The sequence below is a fragment of the Elgaria multicarinata genome, chromosome 6 (assembly GCF_023053635.1).
Source record: "Elgaria multicarinata webbii isolate HBS135686 ecotype San Diego chromosome 6, rElgMul1.1.pri, whole genome shotgun sequence".
Classification (NCBI taxonomy): domain Eukaryota; kingdom Metazoa; phylum Chordata; class Lepidosauria; order Squamata; family Anguidae; genus Elgaria; species Elgaria multicarinata.
Window position 1 is genome coordinate 89,957,190 of NC_086176.1, and position 23,321 is coordinate 89,980,510.

General features: G+C 41.1%; 1 protein-coding gene across 1 annotated transcript in view; it reads right to left on the reverse strand.

Annotated features, from left to right (window-relative positions):
* ZSWIM6 (zinc finger SWIM-type containing 6) overlaps nucleotides 1–23,321 on the reverse strand; it is a 107,817-nt gene that overhangs the window by 25,950 nt on the left and 58,546 nt on the right. Inside the window, exons 5-7 of the mRNA XM_063128032.1 lie at nucleotides 2,359–2,538; nucleotides 994–1,170; nucleotides 580–726 (exon numbers count right to left, since the gene is read on the reverse strand). Of these exons, the coding sequence (XP_062984102.1) occupies nucleotides 580–726; nucleotides 994–1,170; nucleotides 2,359–2,538 (504 nt within the window). The remainder of the gene's footprint in view (nucleotides 1–579; nucleotides 727–993; nucleotides 1,171–2,358; nucleotides 2,539–23,321) is intronic.

Here is a 23,321-nt window from a genome sequence, read left to right on the forward strand (position 1 = left end):
AAGTATTATACAGCAGCAAACCCAGATTGGTCACTAAGTTTACACTGAATAGGGACACTGACCCAACCCAGATCTCAGAAAAGGATCTGTACGTTATATACATTTTCATATACTTGTTTGCCACCATCACTACATTTTTAGGTGCCAATTGAAAAATGGAAGGTGTGCATTTAAAAAACAGTGTGAAGAGACCCCAAGGTTGAGTATAGAATGCGGTGTAACTCAAATTTTACATCTAGAACACCTGGGTTCCTTGTTTTCAGGAATATATTCTTGCGACCATCTTTGCTTTGAACTTAGATATTAGAAAAAGAGGGGGGCAAGGAGAGAGAGAAAGGAGGAGTAGGAGGCTAAACGCTCTAAACCAACAGTGTTTTAAACCCTTGTTAGGATTGTTATCTTACTGAGAGGCACAGAGAACCTGTCTTAGCCCTACACAGTGCTTGGCAATGAGCCACCTCCCCACTGCCAGCTAGTCACTGCTCACCCGCAGTGTTTTACTTTCAAGTACCATTACCTTATGCCTGGCCCCACTCCAGGTCTACTCTCACCAGGTTGTGTCCTTTGCCCTCCTCTTACCTTTCTTCTGGAACCGGAACATTTCCTGCTGTTTCTGCTGCTGCCTCCTTAGAGTATTAACAATAGCTATTGCTAGACGCAGTGCTTCTCTTGGATAACCATGAGATCTTAGTGCATCCACCCTTGCACAGGCTGTAGGGACATGTTCTAACAGAGAGAAAGGGGAAGGCAGCATTAAAGAGTGCACCCATGTCCGCAGTTACCCCATCTCAGGGAACCAATTCACACAGTTTTGCTTTAAGAATCTATCAAAACAAGACTTTATAAAAAAGAAAAGAAAGAAAGACCATTTGAAGGGAAGCTCTGTTGCGACTGCCAGGCCTTTCAATTCCTCTCCCCATCCCCAAAAACAGTGCCATAGAAAGTGAACAAAGCATCGAGTCATGGAAACGTCTTTCCGGTTGAGCCACTTACCATGCCAGAGGGGCCACCCGTGAGAGTCAAAGAGCGAGTTTTCAGCATCATCATGGTAACAGTAGTTGGTGTACAGGTCACTGCTAATAATGTGCTGTAAGTGGCTGTCCTGCCAATGGAGATCGCACGCCTCAATGGCTCGAGTGAACACCGTCCGGTGAGACCTGTTTGATGAATCTGTCAGGCCCAGAAGTTCAAACAGCTTCAGTTCTTACTCCTTCGGATGGCAACACGTCAGTCACTCACCCGCCTCCAGTTAATTATCCTTTAATAACCCACCACATGCTCCCCAATGAGCAGTGGATCAAAGCTGTCCTACACAACCTATTAGTTGATTTATAAAAAATATGACCGGCTCTGTTAATGTGGAAGGTGGCTTACGAATAGACAACATCCTACCTTAACGGTGCATATGTACACAATGTATACTGAGTTTTCAGACCCAAGTCAGAATAATTACAGAAATGCCTCTAAGTTCAGTTCTTAGGACTCAAAGACGCATGCCAAAGAAATACAGATTTAAACCAATAAAAATGAGGCCTGGATTCACAGCTTGTGTCTACTGTACGAATTAAAGAGCACCCCTTCAAGTCACACCACCCACAAAACTACAATGCGCGTCAGACTAGCAGGAAGATGTTCCTTCTGCAGTAGTGACTTGAACTTGTCAGCGCACGGCAGCAGGACTGTTGGCATCTCGGTGCAATGCTTGCTTGGGGGCGCATTGCACTGGAGAAAAGGTTAGCAAGCTAAATGAAAGTGTGTGTGAGATGTGTAAGAAATAGTGTGCTAAAGGAAGTTATAAATTTTCTTATATTACCTATTGATGGTATTAGAAAGCTGGTGAAGCAGGCAGCTCCATGTGCAACTCACAATTCGACAAGGAAGTGGCTAATTAGTCAAAGGCATTTAAAGCTTCCTTGATGAAACAAATTCATCCCTTATATATTTTGTAAGTCATTAGTGTGTGTATGTTTGTGTGAGGGGAGAGGGAGGGAGAGAGATAATGTATGTTTCTATACTTAACAGCTGTTTTATGCACTGAATTTAGGGAGAGAAAACACTGTCAATGCATACCCCTCCATGCTGCTATACCACCGATCAAGAAAGTAGTTGATACAGTGTCAACTATGCCTCAGATTCCCCAAGAATGGCTTGAAATGCTTTTAGTGGCTATGCATGGAGCCAGAGAAGTGTGGGCAATTTATAAACTTAGTATCTTTTCACTAATTGGCACCACCATCCTTTGCCATGAGTATGAAGAATCTGAAACATTAATTATTGCAAGACAAAGAACAAAATGGTACATAAATGTCTTAAATTATATTACACGAGTCTCAGTGAATAAATTAACTGAGGGCTCACCTTGGATTGCATTTGCACCCTGAGGCAAAGCATTGGTTAGACTAGGCAGGTCATTTCCATGGTTCCCATCTTCCCAGGGACAAACATCAACACTGTTCCATTTCTTCAGCTGTTTTAGCCAACTGGCCTTTTGTTCCACCTTGCAATGCGGATTTAAGACTATGCACATCCAAAGAGCACCTAATTAAGGGGCACACAAAACCCAATGGGGCAAGTTACCTTAAGCTTTATGAAAAACATAGTAAATGTAAGTTTTTTAATGGGTGCCGATATTATTCTGCCTAGGCACATTATCCAATCTACCACCTCCATGGCAAGGCTCAGTAAGAGCAGTCTCTTGAAAGGAGTTAACCAAAAAATTCATTTGGAAGGAAAATAAACATCCTGGCAGAAATAAATTATGATAAAACGCACAACTGCACAACATCTTGTGATTTTTAATACTGTGTTATATTTTCAAGGAATTTGATCTCTAGTGACTCTGAAAAGACAGAATGTAAGCAGTTATTTTGAAATGAATGCCTAATGTAATGCTGGCTAATGAAACGCTGGTTAACATATTGCACTTCTGTAATTGAAAAATCTTCAAATAGCTTTTTAAAAAACACGTGCCAAACCAGTGATCACTCTCTAGGGAGTTGCATTTGGGAGTTCACAAGAAAGTGTCACAAGTCAACTGAAAAGCAAAGTCCCATTGAAAGTTTAAAATGTATTTAAAGGCTTTTCAGAAAGTATTAGACAATCGCAAGTTTCCAGTCTACACAAATAAGAATATCCATGTATAAGAAGCATGCACAAGTCAGGTTACTTTTCTGTAGGGCACGAGAGAATTCCCAAATCCAATTTTTGAGGGGAGTTTGCAGCAATGCTTGCCTTTTTCTTCCCAAGAATAGAAATACGCTTCTTAATTATTCCTGCAATTATGTGCGAGAAACCCGTTGGAAAAAATATTACAGATCTAATTTTCTGCTGACATTTAACTCTGAACCAATACAGAGACTACATCCCTGACACGGCATGCCAAGAGAGGCATGAATAAATCAGGAACTGCCAGAACATTTTTAAATATAAAGATATTGCTTTTAAAATCAGCTGTCTTGCTGCTGTTGCAGACTCCTGACAAGCATAGTGAAGACATCTACAAGTACTATTTAGCAACACTTCATTTGTTCATCAAGGAAAAGTTCTTACACACTTCAGAAACCTGCAGAATCTGCTAAAATGAATGACAGCCTTTCAGAGGGAGATGCAGCAGTCAAATGTGACTAACAAAAAATGCAAATGTGAATCTGCAACTAAGGTTGCCATATTATGATGCTCCCCAGAAGCTATTCAGGTCCAAAAGTAGGGAGGATTTTCTCAGCTATTTGGAGGTGTGATCTTGTTAGTTTTATGATGATTTTAATTTTTGTGAACCGCCCAGAGAGCTTCGGCTATTGGGCGGTATAAAAATGTAATAAATAAATAAATAAATAAATAAATAAATAAGGAGACCGTATGAGCAAAACCAGACCAGCCAGTAGCCTGCAGCATTTTTCCTTATATTCTTTAGTTTATAAACATTGCACTGTGTGCTTCCCCCAACAAGTGTTTGATTAGAAGTTTAATATAGGCGATATCTGCTATTACTCCAGTAGAGAAGCCTGGAATGAGAGGCATCCTTATTTCAAGACACAGTGCATTATTAAACCACCTGAAATTCTAGACACCCTTTTTGATTGCAAGTGACCCTGTTAGCGTCACTGGGATGTCAGTTTGGGAACTCCCAAGATGCAAGGCATGAAGTCAATATACTAATAGCTTGACAGTTCAAAAATGTCTTAAGCCTAAATTGCATTTACAGTGGCCTGCTCTAAGAGACATATTATGCTTGGAGCAGTTTCTCGAAAACCTGGCTAAAATATTGCACTCTATTGATTTCAAGATTATCCACAGTCCTGGTCAGCTGAAAAGATGCATTTCTCTTCCAGTGATGGTCATCAGATCCTGCCAAGGACCTAGCAATGTCAGCTTTTCTTTCTCTGACTACAGAAGAAAGAAAAGACAGACAAATCTCTGATCTTGATGGATCTCAACTCAGGCTCCTGTTCCTCCTTTTGTCTTCTCTAGTAAGTACTTGAACTGGGAATGACAGAAGCACTGAAGCAGGACCACCACCTGGACTGAAAAATGCACCACCCTCTACACCAGTGGTTCTCAACCTTCCTAATGCCGCGACCCTTTAATACAGTTCCTCATGCTGTGGTGACCCCCAACCATAAAATTATTTTCGTTCTTCTCGACACGATCCATTGTCATGGGATGGTTTGCTAATGAAAATAATACATAACAATAGCTTTAATAATACAAAAGATGATACATGACATAGTTCAGTCAATACAGTTTCCTAAAACCATCGGAAATATGTGTTTTCCGATGGTCTTAGGCGACCCCTGTGAAAGGGTCATTCGAACCCCAAAGGGGTCCCGACCCACAGGTTGAGAACCGCTGCTCTACACTGTTTTACAGATTATTATTTTCAGGCTGAACAAAGCTAAATAATTGTGAAAGCTATCCACTTAATTTTTAAAACTATCGTCAAGTTTAATATAAGCCAGCCAGCCATTACAACAGAATCTGAAGTACAGAACTTTGACCCAGGCTAGAATTTGTAGATACACCGCTGGAAGCAAATTTCTACATCTCACTCCTTAACAGCAGTGCAACTAAGCCTACTATGAAATTTTCCCGGTGCAGAGGCGCACACACATCATAAACCAATATGCAAATTTCATATTTCCCTGAAGATAATTGGAAGACGCATCATGCTGCGACTGCAATTTGGTATTAATTTCACACAAGGGAAAGAATATTAAAACTGTCACATCTTAGTGAGGTATTGTCGGTTCTAGTTCCACAATCATTCTGTTGCCCCGAATAAGAGATGGCTCCACGAGATGAGACCTCGAGTTTCAGCACAGACATTACAAATGACCAATTGGACCCCTGTGTTTTATCTCCCATCAAAAAAAAAAAAAGAATGAGATTAGAGATCAGAGACTAACTTTTCTTCTAATATTAGTTTTTAAGCTAATAAATACAAGGTGACATTATTAAAGTGCCAAGTTGTAGTAACAGTAGGTGCAACTGTATGCTTACACTTCTCAGTACACAGCAATCTCTTAAGTCACAAAGGACATATATGCGCAGTTGCTCCTTTGAAATTAATATTAGTTTCCTACAAAGCTGCTAACATTTCATTTGTAATTAAAGAGATGACTTAACGTATGCCCTGTATTTCAATCCAAGGGAACCCAAGGCAGGTAGAATCAAAACAATATGAATGTCACCCATAGTCAAAAGCCAGGAGATAAAATGCCATATAAAATTAACCCAAAAATATATTCTAAAAACTCTAGCTGGAAGAGATGCATTATCAAAAGGAGGCAAAAGATAGTGAAGAGGCCAGTAGAGGAATATCCTGAGGCAACAGTTTCCGCAGCCTGGGCACAGCTACTGTAACCTGTAAGTATCAAATGCTTACAATTCAGGTGGAGGAAGTTTCACTGCTAAGGGGCACAAAATATGGCCTAGTCGGTGTGCATTCTATGATTCCGCACAAATGCAGAAGAAACACTGAACACAATACTGGGCACAGAATTAAACCTCCTAGTTCTTATAATCACAACAGTATGCTTGCTTGAATAGAGGATGCCTGGTGAAATCGCAGAAGCCCGAGGGGATGCTGTATAAAATTTCCAGTGGTCAGAGATGCACAGCATTTTAATTCCCCGTGTAGCTTCTTGATACTAAAAGCAGTGGAATTATGCATAATTCTGAAAATCCATTTAGACTGTATAATATACAAAGTCAGATTCCAATCTATGGGAAGCAAGCTCCATCCCACCTAGATGTCTCTGGTGTCTGAGTCTTTAAGTGTGTAAGAACTGATCTTCTTCATCTCTATGCAACATCTACCATCTTCCTTTCAAGTATGTGAGGAGGCCAACCCTTGCCAACAGAAGTTTGCACCACAAGAGATTTGTTGGCCTACAAGGAGTCACAGGACTCTTATAAGAAATCATTTCTACCCTTCTAAAATACATGCAGACTCACCCAACTTTTAATTGCTTCAGTGCCAGCTGGTTTTGAAAGGAGTGTAAGATGAGATTATCTGAGAATTCTGGAGAAACTACATAATTCTAGAATGAGAACACATCAGATTTGCACAACGTGTAATCTACCAAGCTGAATGCAGGCCCATCTTAGCATACACACATTCAGCAAGACATCTGCATAGGGGCACCTACTAGTATACAACTCTACATTGGTAGACACACAGAGTTTATGCCTTTGGGAGGTCTCAATTGGCTGAAGCTGTAGGGTGAATAGGCCTACTCTCCTTTGCAGATGTCTTGCTGATTGAGTGTACACTAATATGGGCAACAACAGCAGCACAGTCCCATTTCGCCTAGACCTGGAGTAGGCCTGAATAGGGCTATAGAGGAGTTCTACTCTGAACTGATTAGGGATGTTCTACACAGGATAATTCTGCACTGCCTCCCGTAAAGGTTGGGAGAGACATAGCTTTGTTTATCTGTTGCAGCAAAAAGTCTGCAAGCACCTTAGACTTACACGTATGAGGAACAAAACCTTAACACACAACTTCCAGGTATACTCAGGGCTTATGCAGAGCCTATTCTGATACACAGTCATTCATTCCTGGATATGCAAACAGGAATCATTTTATGCCACTATTTCAGTGTTCAATACCAACTCCCTTCCCTTATCACTGATAAAACCATACTGTAGTGTTATGTTTGCATCAAAGCTCAACAGGTTTAGCTATGACCAGAATCTGAAAGCCAGCCCTGAACTCTAGTTTCAAACTGGTCAAAAGCGTCACATTTGTACTGACACCAACATGGTCATCCTGCTGCAACCTAGTTTAACTCAGGGAACTCAAAGAGGAGAGCAGAAGTAGCAACATCCAAGCTTGCAACCTATTCCAGATCTCTAAGTCACGGTTAGAATACTACTGACGGTGTGGAATTGGCAATGGGCCGGTTCCTTACAGTTTTCAAAATAAGGAAGTATTATCAAATAAACTTCTAAGACATCAAGTATGAGATGCATGCTATTATTACAGCCTTAGGGGAAGCAAAAGCAATCAGTCCAATCAACATGGAAGACTGAGAACTTCTTAGATAAGCCACTACTCCATCCCTACCTCAATCTCCTTCAAAGGTAAATGCGCTCAATTGCTACCAAAATAAGCTCTGTCCATGCAATATGAGGTCCATTAGTACTAATAGTAAATCACAGGCCCCATTGGGGAATAATCTAATTAGATCAGTGCTACCATGAACAAAGAATACACAGTAAGCATTTCTGTGCTACACAATCCATGGTAAGAGACTCAAGGATATCAGCATGCGCGACTGAGGCAAGGTGGCTGTCATTTTTATTCATAAATACACACACGCCATGGAATCCGTTTTTTCTACAGAGCACTCGAGGAAGAAACTGCAATGGGTGCTGTGGTTCTTGGTATAATGTTTCATTTTGCTCTAATTCATTCTTTTACTGAATTAAATTTTGATGTATTGGTCTTGACAAGTACTTCATGCTGATTGTATTGTGTATGATAGTATAATCACTCCCCATGCATTTCACACTAGCTGGCTGATTAATGCAATAGATTACCTGCAGCATTGATGGCAAGGGGGAATTATGGTCCTTCCATAAGCTACATTCTACGCATGGTGGTGGAGGATAGATGTAACACAAAGGGACACAGCTTTTCTTCCATTCAAGAGAGAATTCTCTGTAAGGCTGGTATCAATGTCAAGGGAGAAAAGGGACTCTAACATAGGTCATGGAGACTAGTGACTCGGCTTTAGGCTTAGTTATGCCAATAGCTCCATGCATCTATATGAAATGGAGATAGGAATTAGTATTCAATACGCGCTCAGATGAATCAAAGCAGGGGTCCCCAAACCTTTTAGGTTGATGAGCATATTTATAATTTTGAAAGAATGTTAGGGGCATGCTGACAAAATGACTGCCGTGGCGGGAAGGTGAGTGGTGCAGCCACTCACAAAATGGCTGCATGACAGGTGTAGCCAGCTGCAAAACACCCATTTCCCCAAAGGCAAACTGGTGAGACCAAAATAAAAGTAACCTAAGTTCAAGGCAGAAGCGGGGTCTGAGATCACATGCATAGGCAAGGTACCCACCCTCCCACCCACACCAAGCCAGTCAAAGCACGGACCAAAACCCCGGCAAACAAAAGTCTACACACAAACCCAGGCAAAATACACACTGCACTAAAACAAACAAAGTAACGCCCCTCCCCCAAAGCAAAACACATACACGGTACAGGCAAAGCACCTCCTGTCACTCTCCGCCAACTTGTTTATTTATTTGATTTGTGTCATGCCTTTCTACCAAAAACAGCACTCAAGGCAGCTTCGAATCACTGATAAAAAGAATAAGCAAATACATTAAAACACAATTAAAAACATAGCAGAGTAAATACAGCAACCAGCTCAACAGACCCACTTACACTCCAAAGGCCCACTTGAATAAGACAGTTCAGGCAAGTCAGGAATAGCCTGCCGGTGGAAGGACAGCAGAGAGGGAAGAAATCTAGCCTCACTTAGCAGGATGTTCCACAGCAAGAGAGCGGCCACTAAGAAGGCCCTCTTTTGTGTTGACACCAAACACTCCTCAGAAGGTGGCGGTCTTGAAAGAATGGCTTCTCCCAAAGATCTTAAGAAACTGGACAGGCTCGTATCATAGAGAAAGAAAAAGTGCAGAAAAGGGGCTGGAGCATCTCCCCTATGAGGGAAGGTTACATCAACTGGGATTGTTTAGCTTGGAAAAACGGAGACTAAGGGGAGACATGATAGAGATGTACAAAATTATGCATGGTACGGAGAATGTGGATAGGGAGACATTTTTCTCCCTCTCTCAAAATACTAGACCGGGGTCATCCCATGAAGCTGATTGATAGAAGATTCAGGACAAGTAAAAGGAAGTACTTCTTCACACAGCACATAGTTAAATTATGGAACTCATTGCCACAAGAGGTAGTGATGGCTGCGAATTTGGATGGCTTTAAAAGGGGGGTGGATAAATTCCTGGAGCCAAAGGCTATCAATGGCTACTAGCCCTGAAGGTTGTGTGCTATCTCCAGTAGTCGAGGCAGTAAGCCTGTGTGCACCAGTTGCTGGGGAGCATGGGTAGGAAGGTGCTGTTGCACCATGCCCTGCTTTGTTGGTCCCTGGCTGATGGCTGGTTGGCCACTGTGTGAACAGAGTGCCGGACTAGATGGGCCCTTGGTCTGATCCAGCATGGTGCTTCTTATGTATGGGAGAAGGTGGTCTTTTCAGGCATCCTGAAATGTCTAGCCCCACTTCCCCCAGGATGGTCCATACTACTTTTATCTTTAGCTTACCTTTATCTTTTTAATGGGTGGCTAGGCACAGTTCAAATGGAAGCGCTAGGCAGCAGCCACTTGCCATTTTTAATTTTTAAGGATGTCTCTAGGGCCTCCCAGTTAAACCATTTAAAAACATTTTTTAAAAATGTATTTTAAAAAACAGGAGGGGCAGGGGAGGCTAGTGGGCACCAAGGGAGGTGTCTGCAGGTACCACATTGGGGACCCTAGAAATAAATCTTCACATATTTCTATTTCTGGTTCAAGTTAAGACTGCTCTGCTCGCTGGCAATGTTGTTCCACAGTTAGGGGGTGATGATCCAGGGGAAAACCTTTCTCCAGACCAAGTTGACACATTGGCATTTCATTATCAACCAGAGTACGTGTGCCATAGAATTATTATTAGTAAATACAGACTTGAAGATGACAGCAAAAATAAAGTCTCTAAATTATTGACTGTATGCTGCAACATTGCTCTTATTTGCTTGTAGTAAGGGAAATGGATACTGTCAAGTGCTCTGACCAATGTGAGTACACAGATTGTTGTGTGTGTTTAAATAAATACCTATAATGTGATTTTATAGTTACAGCTATACCCTGGCAAACAGGAAATGGGTCTTTGACGTTTAATCTAGCCAGTAGGGAGTAGTTTTTCTGCATTGATTGGATTACTTCAGCTTTGTAAACAATCATACACAGACAGGAAATACTTATGGCAACCAGTTCAGACAAGTCAGGAATAGCTATCTGCAAATATTTATAAGGGGGGGGGAATAATGTGCCAAGAAACCATAGTAGATCAGACAAGGTCCTTACTGCTGGATCACCAAAGGAACATCCTCACTAACTCTCGATACAGTCATTTATCATCTTCATAATTGCTTGTCATTAAATTTAGACCCAGCTTTTCTTCCATCAGGGCACTCAAGGCAGCGAACAAAGCATTACCAGTCAGTCTCCAATCCAGACACAGACCAGATCCAGGCTAATATAGTTTCAGCAAGATTGCTGACCTGTGTTCCTTCAAGCCAACCCCTGGACTCCTTCTCTGTCACTGCTTCTTTCTTGCCGCTCCTAAGCTTAGGTTACTCTTAGGGCCTCTATACATTTTTCAGTAGTGTGTGAAGTCTAAATGTGGCACCCTGTCGTTTGACAACATGTGTATCCTAAATATAATCATGAAGAGAGCAGAGATTGTCTGCAACCCCCTCTTTCTACACATTGCTGTTCAATGGGAGAAGCAACTCTCAGTTTGTGGTGTTGGCTTAAACTTTCAGTGGTTCCATCCAGTCTTACCTAAATTTCCAGTGACTTGCTTACGTGACTTGGCTCAGGACCAATTTTATATAACACCACACAACACACCTCCTTCCCACCACTTTTTAAAACATTTTAAACAGGTTGAGGAAATCTTCTGGTGGCTTTCAATAGTGAAGAGCAAGTGACCGCTGCCAAGTCAAAATTATTAGAAGCGGTCTTGAATATAGCCAAGATGTACAATATTTAGAACCTTGAAAACTGAAGCCACTATTTAAAAAACATGTATGTTGCCTTGTCCATATCATATACAACTGGGCAAGTGATTTCTGAGGTTCCATCAGCCTGACCTGCTTCAATAACGGAGCACAAGTCAAGTTGCTATCTGAGGCTCTGTGAGGGCACGGAGCACATACGTGTAATGCACAGATATCATGAAGAAAAGGTGAGCAATTTTGCTCTTCGCAAACACGTTCAATTTAAGTATACAAGTATAGATATGAGAGGTATGCTGCACGTTCTATTGGACAGTACAGTTTGGTGCCTATTATCTTACCTTTAAAGTCAAGCTCTGAAATACATACTGGTATTTACTACCAATATCAGCAACACCATGTTAGTTTGGAATGCCATTTAAGCCAATATAAATGCTAAAAAAAAAGACATGACTCTGCATGTAACAGAGTGCCATCTAGTAAGGAATCAGTTAAAGGTTTGCTATACAAGCCATGTGCTGAAGCGCCTGATGTCAAAAAACAACAATGCCTGTTTGTCATGCTACATGTGTAATGAACAGTGTTTATTTCTTTATTTATTACATTTCTATACCGCCCAATAGTCGGAGCTCTCTGGGCGGTTCACAAAAATTAAAACCATTCAAAGTATAAAAAAAACAGTATAAAACCATAATATAAAATACAAAATAAAAGCTCAACCAGATAAAAACAGCAGCAATGCAAAATTACAAATTTAAAACACCAAGTTAAAATTTATTTATAGACTGTTAAAATGCTGGGAAAATAAAAAGGTTTTCACTTGGCGTCTAAAAGCGTATCATGTACCAAGCGAACCTCCTTAGGGAGCTCATTCCACAGCCGGGGTGCCACAGCAGAGAGAAAGTGTTGTTCCTCCTACTCACTCAGGTTTTAACAGCTGCAGCTTGGAAATGCATAGGACCATCTGTAGGCCTCAGTTTTTACCCATGCCAAGATAGACATGGGCAGTCCCAAACTGCTCCAAGATTTTCAGAAATAGCTATGTGACGTCCTCTGGCCTGGTCCAGAAGTAACTAAAAGTCATTGTTTTCCCTTATGAGAACACATGGACATCTCAGCCTTATGCACATCTTCCTCCTCTACATCTGAGAGAAGGAGATTAAAAACTTCTGCTTTTGAACTATCACCTCCTTGTTAAAACAAACTACAGTTCTGAGTTTGAACACAATGGGTTCGTTAAAACAGACCAAGATCAGAATAAACCTGTGTTCCAAGTTTGGGTGTAAACAGGGAACTGTGCTTAGTTCAAATACGGAAACTTTTAGTCACCTCCTCTCATAAGTGAAGGATGAGAAGGGGGAAGCTCACGAGCTCGAAACTTTCTATGGTTTTCCCTTATGTCTGAACTAGGCCATTGTATAAAACTCATCACAAGTTACATTTTTAGACATGAAAATGTCTTGTAGGAATTCCAAGAAGATCGTAAAACTGAGGCAGCGAAAGTACCACATAGTATCTCCCATATTCTACAACGGGAAAACAACGAGCAATCATTACAAGGAGCATGTCAATCTGATTAACTCTGATTTGAGAACACTGCTGTGCAGTAAAAATAATCAAAAAAAGTACTCCTTATGAAACTTGGGGAAACTGAGGTAATTCTGAAGCACAAATGGCCAAAACTCAACCAAGTCAACAACGGCAAAGAAAACCTAAGAATCTTGTGCAGGCTAGCCCATAATCCATTTCTGCCTTAGATAAGCAGGAACATTGCTGTGAACATCCCCCATTCATTCTTAGACAACCACTTGATGCTGGATCCACACTTCAATTTTTAAAAGTTTGCTTGTTTATACCTGTGTCCAATAAGGGTGGCAGCGGTGTGTGGGTGCTGGTGAGACTTGAAACGTTTGTTTTGAAATACAAGACTTGTGTGATGTTTCCTCACTCTTAAAATAAGAGGAAGGCTAGGAAGAGATAATGAAAATCAGAGATCACAAAACACGCACTCACACACATCTGATCCTGTAATCTACGTGTTGACAAGCTGTTGGGCTCCATCACTCTACCAAGCATAGATACTCGTCTCACAGATTCTTCTGCTCGACTGCTCTCATCAGATAAAGCATCAGAGATTTAATTTAACAGTTTCAGCTTTATTAAGCTGTCACAAGAGCAGCCCCACTTCGATAACAGTAGCTGTGCCAATTATGGCTTGGTTTAGAGTTGACAACTATAATGATTTATTCGTGGCACATGAGAAGCAATAAAAGGTTGTTTTGCATTACAGGGTGGGATTTTTTTTTTTAATGTGGACATTTTTTTTCATTTAATTTGTCACTTAGCTTTTGCTAAGAGGACATTTAAATTGCAGTTAAAAGGCAAATGGGGCTTTTAGTTGAAAACTGTAATCCCCATATTTAAACGATCGGTAATGGTGCAGCGTTTGAGTGGAGAGCGCTATTGTCTCTCAGTGGGTCCTGATGGCAACATGTGACATTTTTATTCAGGCCCTGTATTATCCATGTGGCTAAAGGGCTTCCAATTTCATATCACAGCCAGGAGCCTGTAGAAAACACCAATTAACTTGCAGATCCCATTTGCTGACAAAACTCTGCCTCTTCTCTATGTCTGGCATGTGGCAGTGCTCAGAATTTAATTCCAAGGCACAGCCTTGCAGCAATGCAAGGGCCACAAAGTCAAATGTCTCCCCTCCCCTCAGCCCACTAAAGAAAGTGTTTTTCATCTTGCCAGCCCAGAAACTACTCAGACCTAAATTGACACATGACTGTTATGGAGTTGTTTCAAATTTCAAGCTCCATGGACTTATTGAACTGTAGACAAGGATACTTATTCCACAGGAGAGGGAGATATCGCCTGACCTTTCCTTGAAATTGGATTAACAGCCCACAACAGGCACCAGCAGATAAATACTATTCACACACACACACGTTTCATGAAAAGAGTAATCCAGAACACACCAAATACACAAAGGGTAGTCACTTTACTTCCCATACTCTGACTTCATGCCAGTTGACAGGTAACTTGGCCAAGATCTGCTTGCTTCAGTTCTTAACGGGTAGTTGTGAACAACTTCTCAAAAGTATATTCAGTCACAAGATGGTCTTAATATTTGTTAAGTTGCCACAACTACTGCTGACATCTAGCTTAATCCTGCAAACATGCTTGCATATAGGGGAGATACAGATAATAAAGACACTGTCAAACTTTGAACCATTTTTAGTTGAAACTTTAGTTGAATTAGATATGATTGACTAAGGTATTTGAGATTACAGATGATTCACCAATATCCAGAGAAATCAGGCCTAGCCACAGTTATTTATGCCCTAGTTACAGCCAGACAAGTTTATGTGGGGTTTGAAGCTTCAGCTGGTTCAGAATGGAGCTGCCCAGTCGCATGTGGGGTTGAAGTGATTGGAACATCTAATGTCAATACACTTTCAGGCCCAATTTAAAGTGTTGGCTGTTACCTTTAAAGTCTTAAATGGCTTGCGACCAGGTTATTTGAAAGACTACCTGCACCCACACAGACCTGTAAGGCCATTACAGTCAGTCTCTGAGGTCCTGCACACAGGTCTGTCAGTAAAGTCTATCAATCTGACGGGCACAAGATAAGGAAGTTCTTGATGGTGGCCCATTATTGTGGAACTCCCTAAATTAGTCTAGCCCCCCTCACTGTATGTTTCAAACGGGTTTTAAGGACCTAGATGTTCACATCTTCCACCTGATCAATTTGAAGGGTTACCAAAACTCATAAAGCCCACAGACACATACCCCTTTCTTCTCATCCATGTGGGAACAAATGATGTCGCCAAGCAGAGCTACGAAAAAATCATTTCAGACTTTGAAGCTCTGGGAAGGAAACTGAAGAACTTTGGGGCCCAGGTAGTTTTCTCATCCATCCTCCCGGTTCTTGGAAGAGGATTAGAAAGGGAAAGAAAAATACTCTGGATGAATGACTGGCTATGAAGGTGGTGCCGACGTGAGAGTTTTGGATTCTGGGACCACGGGCTACGCTACTTGGAACATGGACTGCTGGCAAGGGATGGGTTGCACCTCAAAAGGGCTGGAAAGAATGTGTTCAGCCACAGCATGAAGAACTTGATCAGGAGGGCTTTAAACTGAATCTTACGGGGGCGGGAGACGTAAACTTCGAGGCAACAATGAATGAAGGCCAATGCACCACAGTACAGAGAACAGTTCCAATAGTGCCCCAAAATAGTGTCCGCAACAATGTAGGAACAAAGCCAGACTATAAAACACATGGTCTTCAATGTCTATATACTAATGCCCAGAGCATGGGAAACAAACAGAATGAACTTGAACTCTTATTACATGAAGGCAAATACGACTTGATAGGTATAACTGAAACTTGGTGGGATGACTCCCATGACTGGAATATAGCAATTGAAGGATATAACTTGTTCAAAAAGAACAGAAGAAATAAAAAGGGAGGTGGAGTTGCACTATAGATTAAAAATACCTATCCCTGCACAGAAATACAAGCGGATCAGACTGGGAGCCCCATCGAGAGCATCTGGATTAAAATAAATGGGGCAAGGAATAAAAAGAACATGATAATCGGAGTCTACTACCGACCACCCAATCAAGGAGAAGACGAGGATGAAACTTTTGAGAAACAAATTGCCAGTGTTTCAAGGAAGTGTGATGTAGTAGTGATGGGGGACTTCAATTACCCTGATATCTGTTGGGAGACAAATACTGCCAAAAGTGGTCCTTCCAAGAAATTCCTGACATGTGTGGGTGATGACTTTCTCCTACAGAAAGTGGAGGAAGGAACTAGAGGATCGGCAATCCTTGACTTGATATTGACCAATAGGGATGACTTAGTGGATAAAGTGGCAGTTACCACTTTATCCACTAAGTGACCACGTCATACTTGAATTCTTGATGATGAAGGAGACAAAAGTTGAGTGTAGCCATACACGTACTCTGGATTTTAGGAAAGCTGATTTTAATAAACTCAGAACTATGATAAGTAAGGTCCCGTGGCAAATGAGCCTAATGAGAAAAGGAGTGCAGGATGGGTGGGAGTAGTTAAAAAAGGAAATTTTAAAGGCACAGTTACAAACAATTCCAACAAGGAGAAAAGATAGAAGACAACAGAGGAAACCAATGTGGCTCCACAAAAAGCTTAGAGATGACCTGAAAACAAAAAAGGATACATATAGGAAGTGGAAGGAAGGCCAGGCTACAAAAGAAGAGTACAGACAGGTGGCACAGAAGTGCCGAAATAGCGTCAGGAAAGCTAAAGCTGAGAATGAGCTGAGATTAGCGAGGGATGCTAAAAGCAATAAAAAGGCTTTGTTCAGATATGTGAGTAGTAAAAGACAGAGGAAAGAAATGGTGGTTCAACTGCTTCATGAGGATGGCAAATTGATAACAGATGACAAAGAAAAGGCTGAAGTGCTCAATTCCTACTTTGCCTCAGTCTTCTCCCAAAAGCGGGTCTATGACCCCCCCTGGAAAAAGTGAAGCAGAAATTGAGGGGGCAGGATTACAGTTTGATAAACAAATGGTCAAAGAACACCTAATTTCCTTGAATGAGTTCAAATCTCCAGGGCCTGATGAACTGCATCCTAGAGTAATGAAGGAGCTAGCGGAAGAACTCTAAGAACCTTTGTCTATTATCTTTGCAAAATCATGGAAGACGGGTGAGGTGCCGGACGACTGGAGGAGGGCTAACGTTGTCCCGATCTTCAAAAAGGGTAAAAAGGAGGAACTTGGGAACTGGACCAGTCAGTCTGACATCCATCCCTGGGAAAATTCTGGAGCAGATTATAAAGAAGTCAATCTGTAAACACCTTGAAATCAATGCGGTGATCACTAGAAGCCAACATGGATTTGTCAAGAACAAGTCCTGTCAGACTAATTTGATCTCATTTTTTGATAGGGTAACCTCCCTTGTGGACAGTGGGAATGCTGTGGACGTCATATATCTTGACTTCAGCAAAGCTTTTGACAAAGTACCACATGACATTCTGATTAACAAACTAGCTAAAAGTGGGCTAGATGGAACAACTATTAGGTGGATTCACAGTTGGCTACAGAATCGGACTCAAAGAGTACTTATCAATGGAACCTTCTCAAACTGGGGAGAGGCAACGAGTGGGGTACTGCAGGGCTCAGTCCTGAGCCTAGTGCTCTTCAACATTTTTATTAATGATTTGGATGAGGAGGTGCAGGGAACGCTGATCAAATTTGCAGATGACACAAAATTGGGTGGGATAGCTAATACCCTGGAAGACAGAAACAAACTTCAAAGTGATCTGGATAGACTGGAGTGCTGGGCTGAAAACAACAGAATGAAATTTAATAGGGATAAATGCCAAGTTCTACATTTAGGAAATAGAAACCAAATGCACAGTTACAAGATGGGGGATACTTGGCTCAGCAATACTACAAATGAGAAGGATCTTGGAATTGTTGTAGATCACAAGCTGATTATGAGCCAACAGTGCGATATGGCTGCAAGAAAGGCAAATGCTATTTTGGGCTGCATTAATAGAAGTATAGCTTCCAAATCATGTGAGGTACTGGTTCCTCTCTATTCGGCCCTGGTTAGTCCTCAGCTAGAGTATTGTGTCCAGTTCTGGGCTCCACAATTCAAGAAGGACGCAGACAAGCTGGAGCATGTTCAGAGGAGGGCAACCAGGATGATCAGGGGTCTGGAAACAAAGCCCTATGAAGAGAGACTGAAAGAACTGGGCATGTTTAGCCTGGAGAAGTGAAGATTGAGGGAGACATGATAGCACTCTTCAAATACTTAAAAGGTTGTCACACAGAGGAGGGCCAGGATCTCAGAGAGCAGGACACGGAATAATGGGCTCAAGTTAAAGGAAGCCAGATTCCAGCTGGACATCAGGAAAAGCTTCCTGTTAGAGCAGTACGACAATGGAACCAGTTACCTAGGGAGGTTGTGGGCTCTCCCACACTAGAGGCCTTCAAGAGGCAGCTGGACAAGCATCTGTCAGGGATGCTTTAGGGTGGATTCCTGCATTGAGCAGGGGGTTGGACTCGATGGCCTTGTAGGCCCCTTCCAACTCTGCTATTCTATGATTCTATGACATTGTCCCAAACTTTGAAATGGAAAAATCTATTGCTGTGTTTTATTATTTTACTGTTTACGAACAGGAAAACAATAAAAAGAACAATAGTTTAAAATGTTCTTTTTAAAAGCTGGTATAAACTGTGGATATTGTTATAGATTTTATATTTTGTTTATTTTCTTATGGTGTTTAGTTTTTTCTTTTCTTACAGTTTATTTTCTTATGGTGATTATTTTCATGTATGAACTGCCTTGGGAGTGTTGGATAGACTTTAGAGCCCCATCCCTTTCCTCCCTATTACTGTTTCCTTATGTGTTGTATATTTTAGATCACGGGTTCCCAAACTTTTTCAGGTAACCGCCCCCTTGGTTCCACAAACTCATGCCCAGTGCCCCCTACACTATAAAAATCATTATTCGGAATAGCGGTTTTCAACGATCCACTAAGGAAGATAATAACAATAAAATTCAAAACAGTAACAATTGAATATTTATTCAAAATCCAATTACATTTTTTTTAGTTTATTCAATTAAACATAATTCATGAACTTGATCCAGTGATATCATCTTTTCAAAGTCTGATAATAATTTAGCAGGAATATTAGATATCACATTTAGTAACTAGGGTAGAGTACCTCACTATTCCGCAAATTCTTAATGTGAATTAAGAATGAAGTGATGATGATGAAGTGATACCAGTTTCCCAATGTCTGGTTTAAAGTCACTTCACATGAGTCTTAAATCACCATCTTTAGTAATCTGGAGTCGATTTCTTTGCTTGGAGAGAAGTAGGCAGACCACACTAAAAGTACATTCCACCAAATATGATGTTGGAAATGCAACCAGGAGCTTCTAAACCACTCTCCATAGTGCAGGACAGTGATCAGAAATTTCCTTCTGTAACCAAAACTCCTGGTACGATTTCTTAAACTTTGGCTTCAGCTCAATGTCATTTTGTAGCTCAGTTGGCCCCTTTAAATGGGAAGCACTTGCCGAGGGAGGGAGGGGAAAGAGAGTGAATGCCTCTGTTTTGCAGCCAGCGTTGCGGGGCATACCAAGCAGGGTATGTCTCTTCATTAGCGTTTTGGTGCTTTTGAAACATTTCAATTCACCGTTAAAAAGACTCTTCTTAAACGGTATTAATACATGTGTGGATTCTTCCCCTATATGGCTTGGGACCAAACTACCTTCTCCCATAAAAATGTCCCTGGGTTTTAAGACCTTCTGGAGAGGCGCTTCTTGGAAAAGACCACCTCGAGTGCCCCTCTGCCGCCCCTTTGCCTCTTAGCACCCCCCTGCTGCCCCCTTGCCTCTTAACGCCCCCCTATGCAATCCCCCCCCCCAAGGGGGCCGTACCTCCCACTTTGGGAACCACTGTTTTGGATTGTCAGTCTGGGGGCAAGGATTGTCTTTTTATAGATTATCTGTAAGCCACTCCAGGAGACTTTTCGGCTGAGAAGTGGGATAAAAATCCACTAAATAAAGTAACTTAAGATAAATAAAGTACTTATTTGAGTTTTCAAATGTCTAAATCACTCCTTCATTTCCAAGAGATTCCCATACATAAAGTCATAAAAACAAATGCAATGTAACAGAATAAACATGACAATGAGAGGCATACAAACTATTCAACCAGCAAATCAACATAAAATCAATTTAGACTGAACTTAAAGTTCAACATTTTAAAGTGCCTTGGCAAACAGGAACATTCTGATTTGGCACCAAAAAGAAAGCAAAGTCAGCATCAATAATATCTCCTTTGGGAAGGCATTGAAAAGATGGAGCACCACTTAAAAATAAATAATTCAGTAATAAAACTATACTATCAAACATTCATTTTCTTTTAAAATTTAGATCTTGCCATGTCTCTCAGAAGGTACTCAAAGCAGCTCTGAGAGAAAAAACCTTTCTTGATCAGTGTTTGATACCCTGCGCAATTGCAGCATACTTTCTCCTCTGCCAGTACTGCATGGGCTTAATTGGCAGTTTCAAAACCAGAAAGAACAGCTAATTTATTGGAGGACTAGCCCAATACCCAGCTATTAACACAGAAGTTGCTCAGGCTTTGATTGAGTATGCATTATTCAGCTGAGCATCCCCAACCTGGTGACTTCTAAGTGTTTTGGATTCAACTCCCATTAGCCTCAACCAGTATGGCCAATGGCCATGAATTCTGGGAATTGTAGTCCAAAACATCTGGAGGGCTCCAGGTTGTGGAAGGATGATCTAGGACAAAACAATGACTTAAAGCAATAAAGACTGATCTATTCCAGCAGGCCTATCCAGTGAAATTTTAGAATGTTTTCAGGATGTTTTCAGGATGTTTTAATCATGTATGGTATGTTTTAATTCGTTTTAATGTGTATTTTATATCATGTTTTTATACTGTTTGTTTTACACTTTGAATTGTTTTAGCTTTTGTGAAACACCCAGGGAGCTTTGGCTATTGGGCGGTATAAAAATGCAAATAATAATAATAATAATAATAATAATAATAATAATAATAATATAATACAATACACCAAGAGTGAATTATGTGTCCATATTCCTAGGGTCTGGCAAAAACCTAAGTCCAATACACAAAGGCTCAGTACTTAGGATTTGGACATTATGATCTTCCAAAGGTGTACAATTTAGGCTAACTGAATGAATATTCTTCTGCCCTAATAGAGAAAAGACTGTATATGACAAAAAGCATTAAAATGATTTAGTCAATAGATCTAAAGGACTGTTTCAGTGCCTGTACATTTTATTATACTCTTTAGTCTTAGAGTATATTATTGAAAATTGTGTTTCTTCAGTTTTTAGACATTACACATATGTGTTAAATTCAGCAAGAGAATAAAATCTGGAGTACATTCCCAGATTTAATAGTTGATTTTTGATGACAAGCTCCCACATTTTTTTTAACTTATTAATTGGCTGCATTGAGTTTTGTATTACTTACAGTCATCTAGTCCTTTACCAGTAGTCTCCCAGCAGAACTTGGAATTGTTCTGCAAGACAGGAATGACACCACTACATACTAGGTGCCCCCTACCCCAAACCCATGGAAGCAGTCCAGAAGGATACCATGGTTGATGGTACTGAAAGCCACCAAGAGTCAGGAGAATCCAACAAGGCCAGACTCCTTATCTTTCTCCCAGTAGAACCCATTGTAGGTGGTAAAGGTTCCATCCTGATCCCTGGTCCGAAACCAGGCATGAAATGGATCCAAATAATCAGTTTCATCCTAGCATGTCAGGAGCCAATACGCCACTACCTGTTCAGTCATCCTTACCAAAGAAGGGAAGGCAGTTTCCCAGAACAAAAAGGGATGAAAGGTTTCTTTAAAAGGAACTTCACTACTCCCTCCTTATTATATTAATCAACAAAGAATCTGACAGTTTATTTGGCCAAACTTATGCTAGGCAGGATGGCTATGACATTCAAATGAGTAAGTACTAAGGTCAACAGTTCCAAGCACTTAGTCCATATCCTCAGGTGTCCACACAACTGAAATGTATGCAGTACAACTGACAAGAGATAGCACTGGATACTTCTACTATTGACCATTAATAAAGTGGAATCATTAATAACCATTAATAAAGTGGAAGTCACAGTTATCTGAATGATCATATCTATGAAGCACAGCCCACCATCAACTAAGGGCTTTAAAGGGGTATTAGACATTCATGGAGAATGAGGTTATTAGTGGCTACTAGCCATAATGGCTATATAAAACCTCCAATATGAGACAAGCTGCTGGGCAGCATGAGTGGGAAAGTGCTATTGCACTCATGGCCTGCTTATGGGGCTTCCCACAGGCAGGTAGTTAGCCGCCGTGTGATCAGAATGTTGGACTAAATAGGCCTTTGGCATGATCCAGCATGGTGATTCTTATCTGCTTGTAAGTCCCAGAAAGATATCAGTTAGACAGAAGAACCTCTTCACCACTCTGAAAAGATATGTGCAATCTCAAGCAGATGCAATGTGGCAGAAAAGGATCTCTTTGCTACTATTACTGGTGCAAAACAGGTCTTCAATTGACCCCCATGTTCAGTTAGACTCACAATTTATCCATTATTTATACTCTAGGGATCACTATTACTTCCTCTTTCCCTGCAGAATTCCGAGATCTGGCAAGAGGGAGAGATCTGCAAGAGGGAGCTATGTCAATTGCCCAAGTTCCCTATCCCAAGAGATTCATCAGAAGAGTTTGCCAAATCCGACGAATAATCTCCTGGGGTTAAATAAACTCCATCCAAATCAATTAGCTTTTGGGGGAGGCCCATCCTAGTTGGTCTACCAACCCTGAAGAGTTTACAGGGACCTGTAACTTTAACCTTAGCCAGGGAATGATCTGTTCATAATAGAGGTGCAGCGGCTTCCTCATGCATGGACCACCCCCACCTTGTCTCTAGTACAGAACACCAGATCCTCATGCTTGGGGCTTAATACATATAGGAGCAGTCATTATTGCTTTGAAATCTGAGCAACACCAGTTAAGGGGGCCTCAAGTTATGTTGAAACCCTCAAGACTGGTACATCTCCCTCAATTCCACATCTGAGACCCATAATTTCAGTCAGGAAGACACTTAGGCAGCCAATTGATTGATACACCAGCAGAATCCATGTTCTGTCCCAATCACCCAACTTCAGATATACACACTTAAAATGGACTGCAACAGGCACCTGATAAAGGAAGTAGAATTTTAATGGGTCACAGCAATCACCCCTAAACCACTTGTGTATAGCATATCCAGCTGGCATTTATTGGGCCCAAACAGTCCCCATCACCACTTGATCCAGCCAGATCCCTGTAACACACAAGGTCATTATTAAATATAGTATGTCCAGAAGAATGCTGATGGAATTTGTTGCAAGGATTCCCTTACTGATTGCTTGTCTACGCGGAAGATAAACCGAAATAGCTGCAGCATGTAATCTGCACCTCTGGACCTTTCAGTGTTATATTCATTTCATACTGAGCCATGTA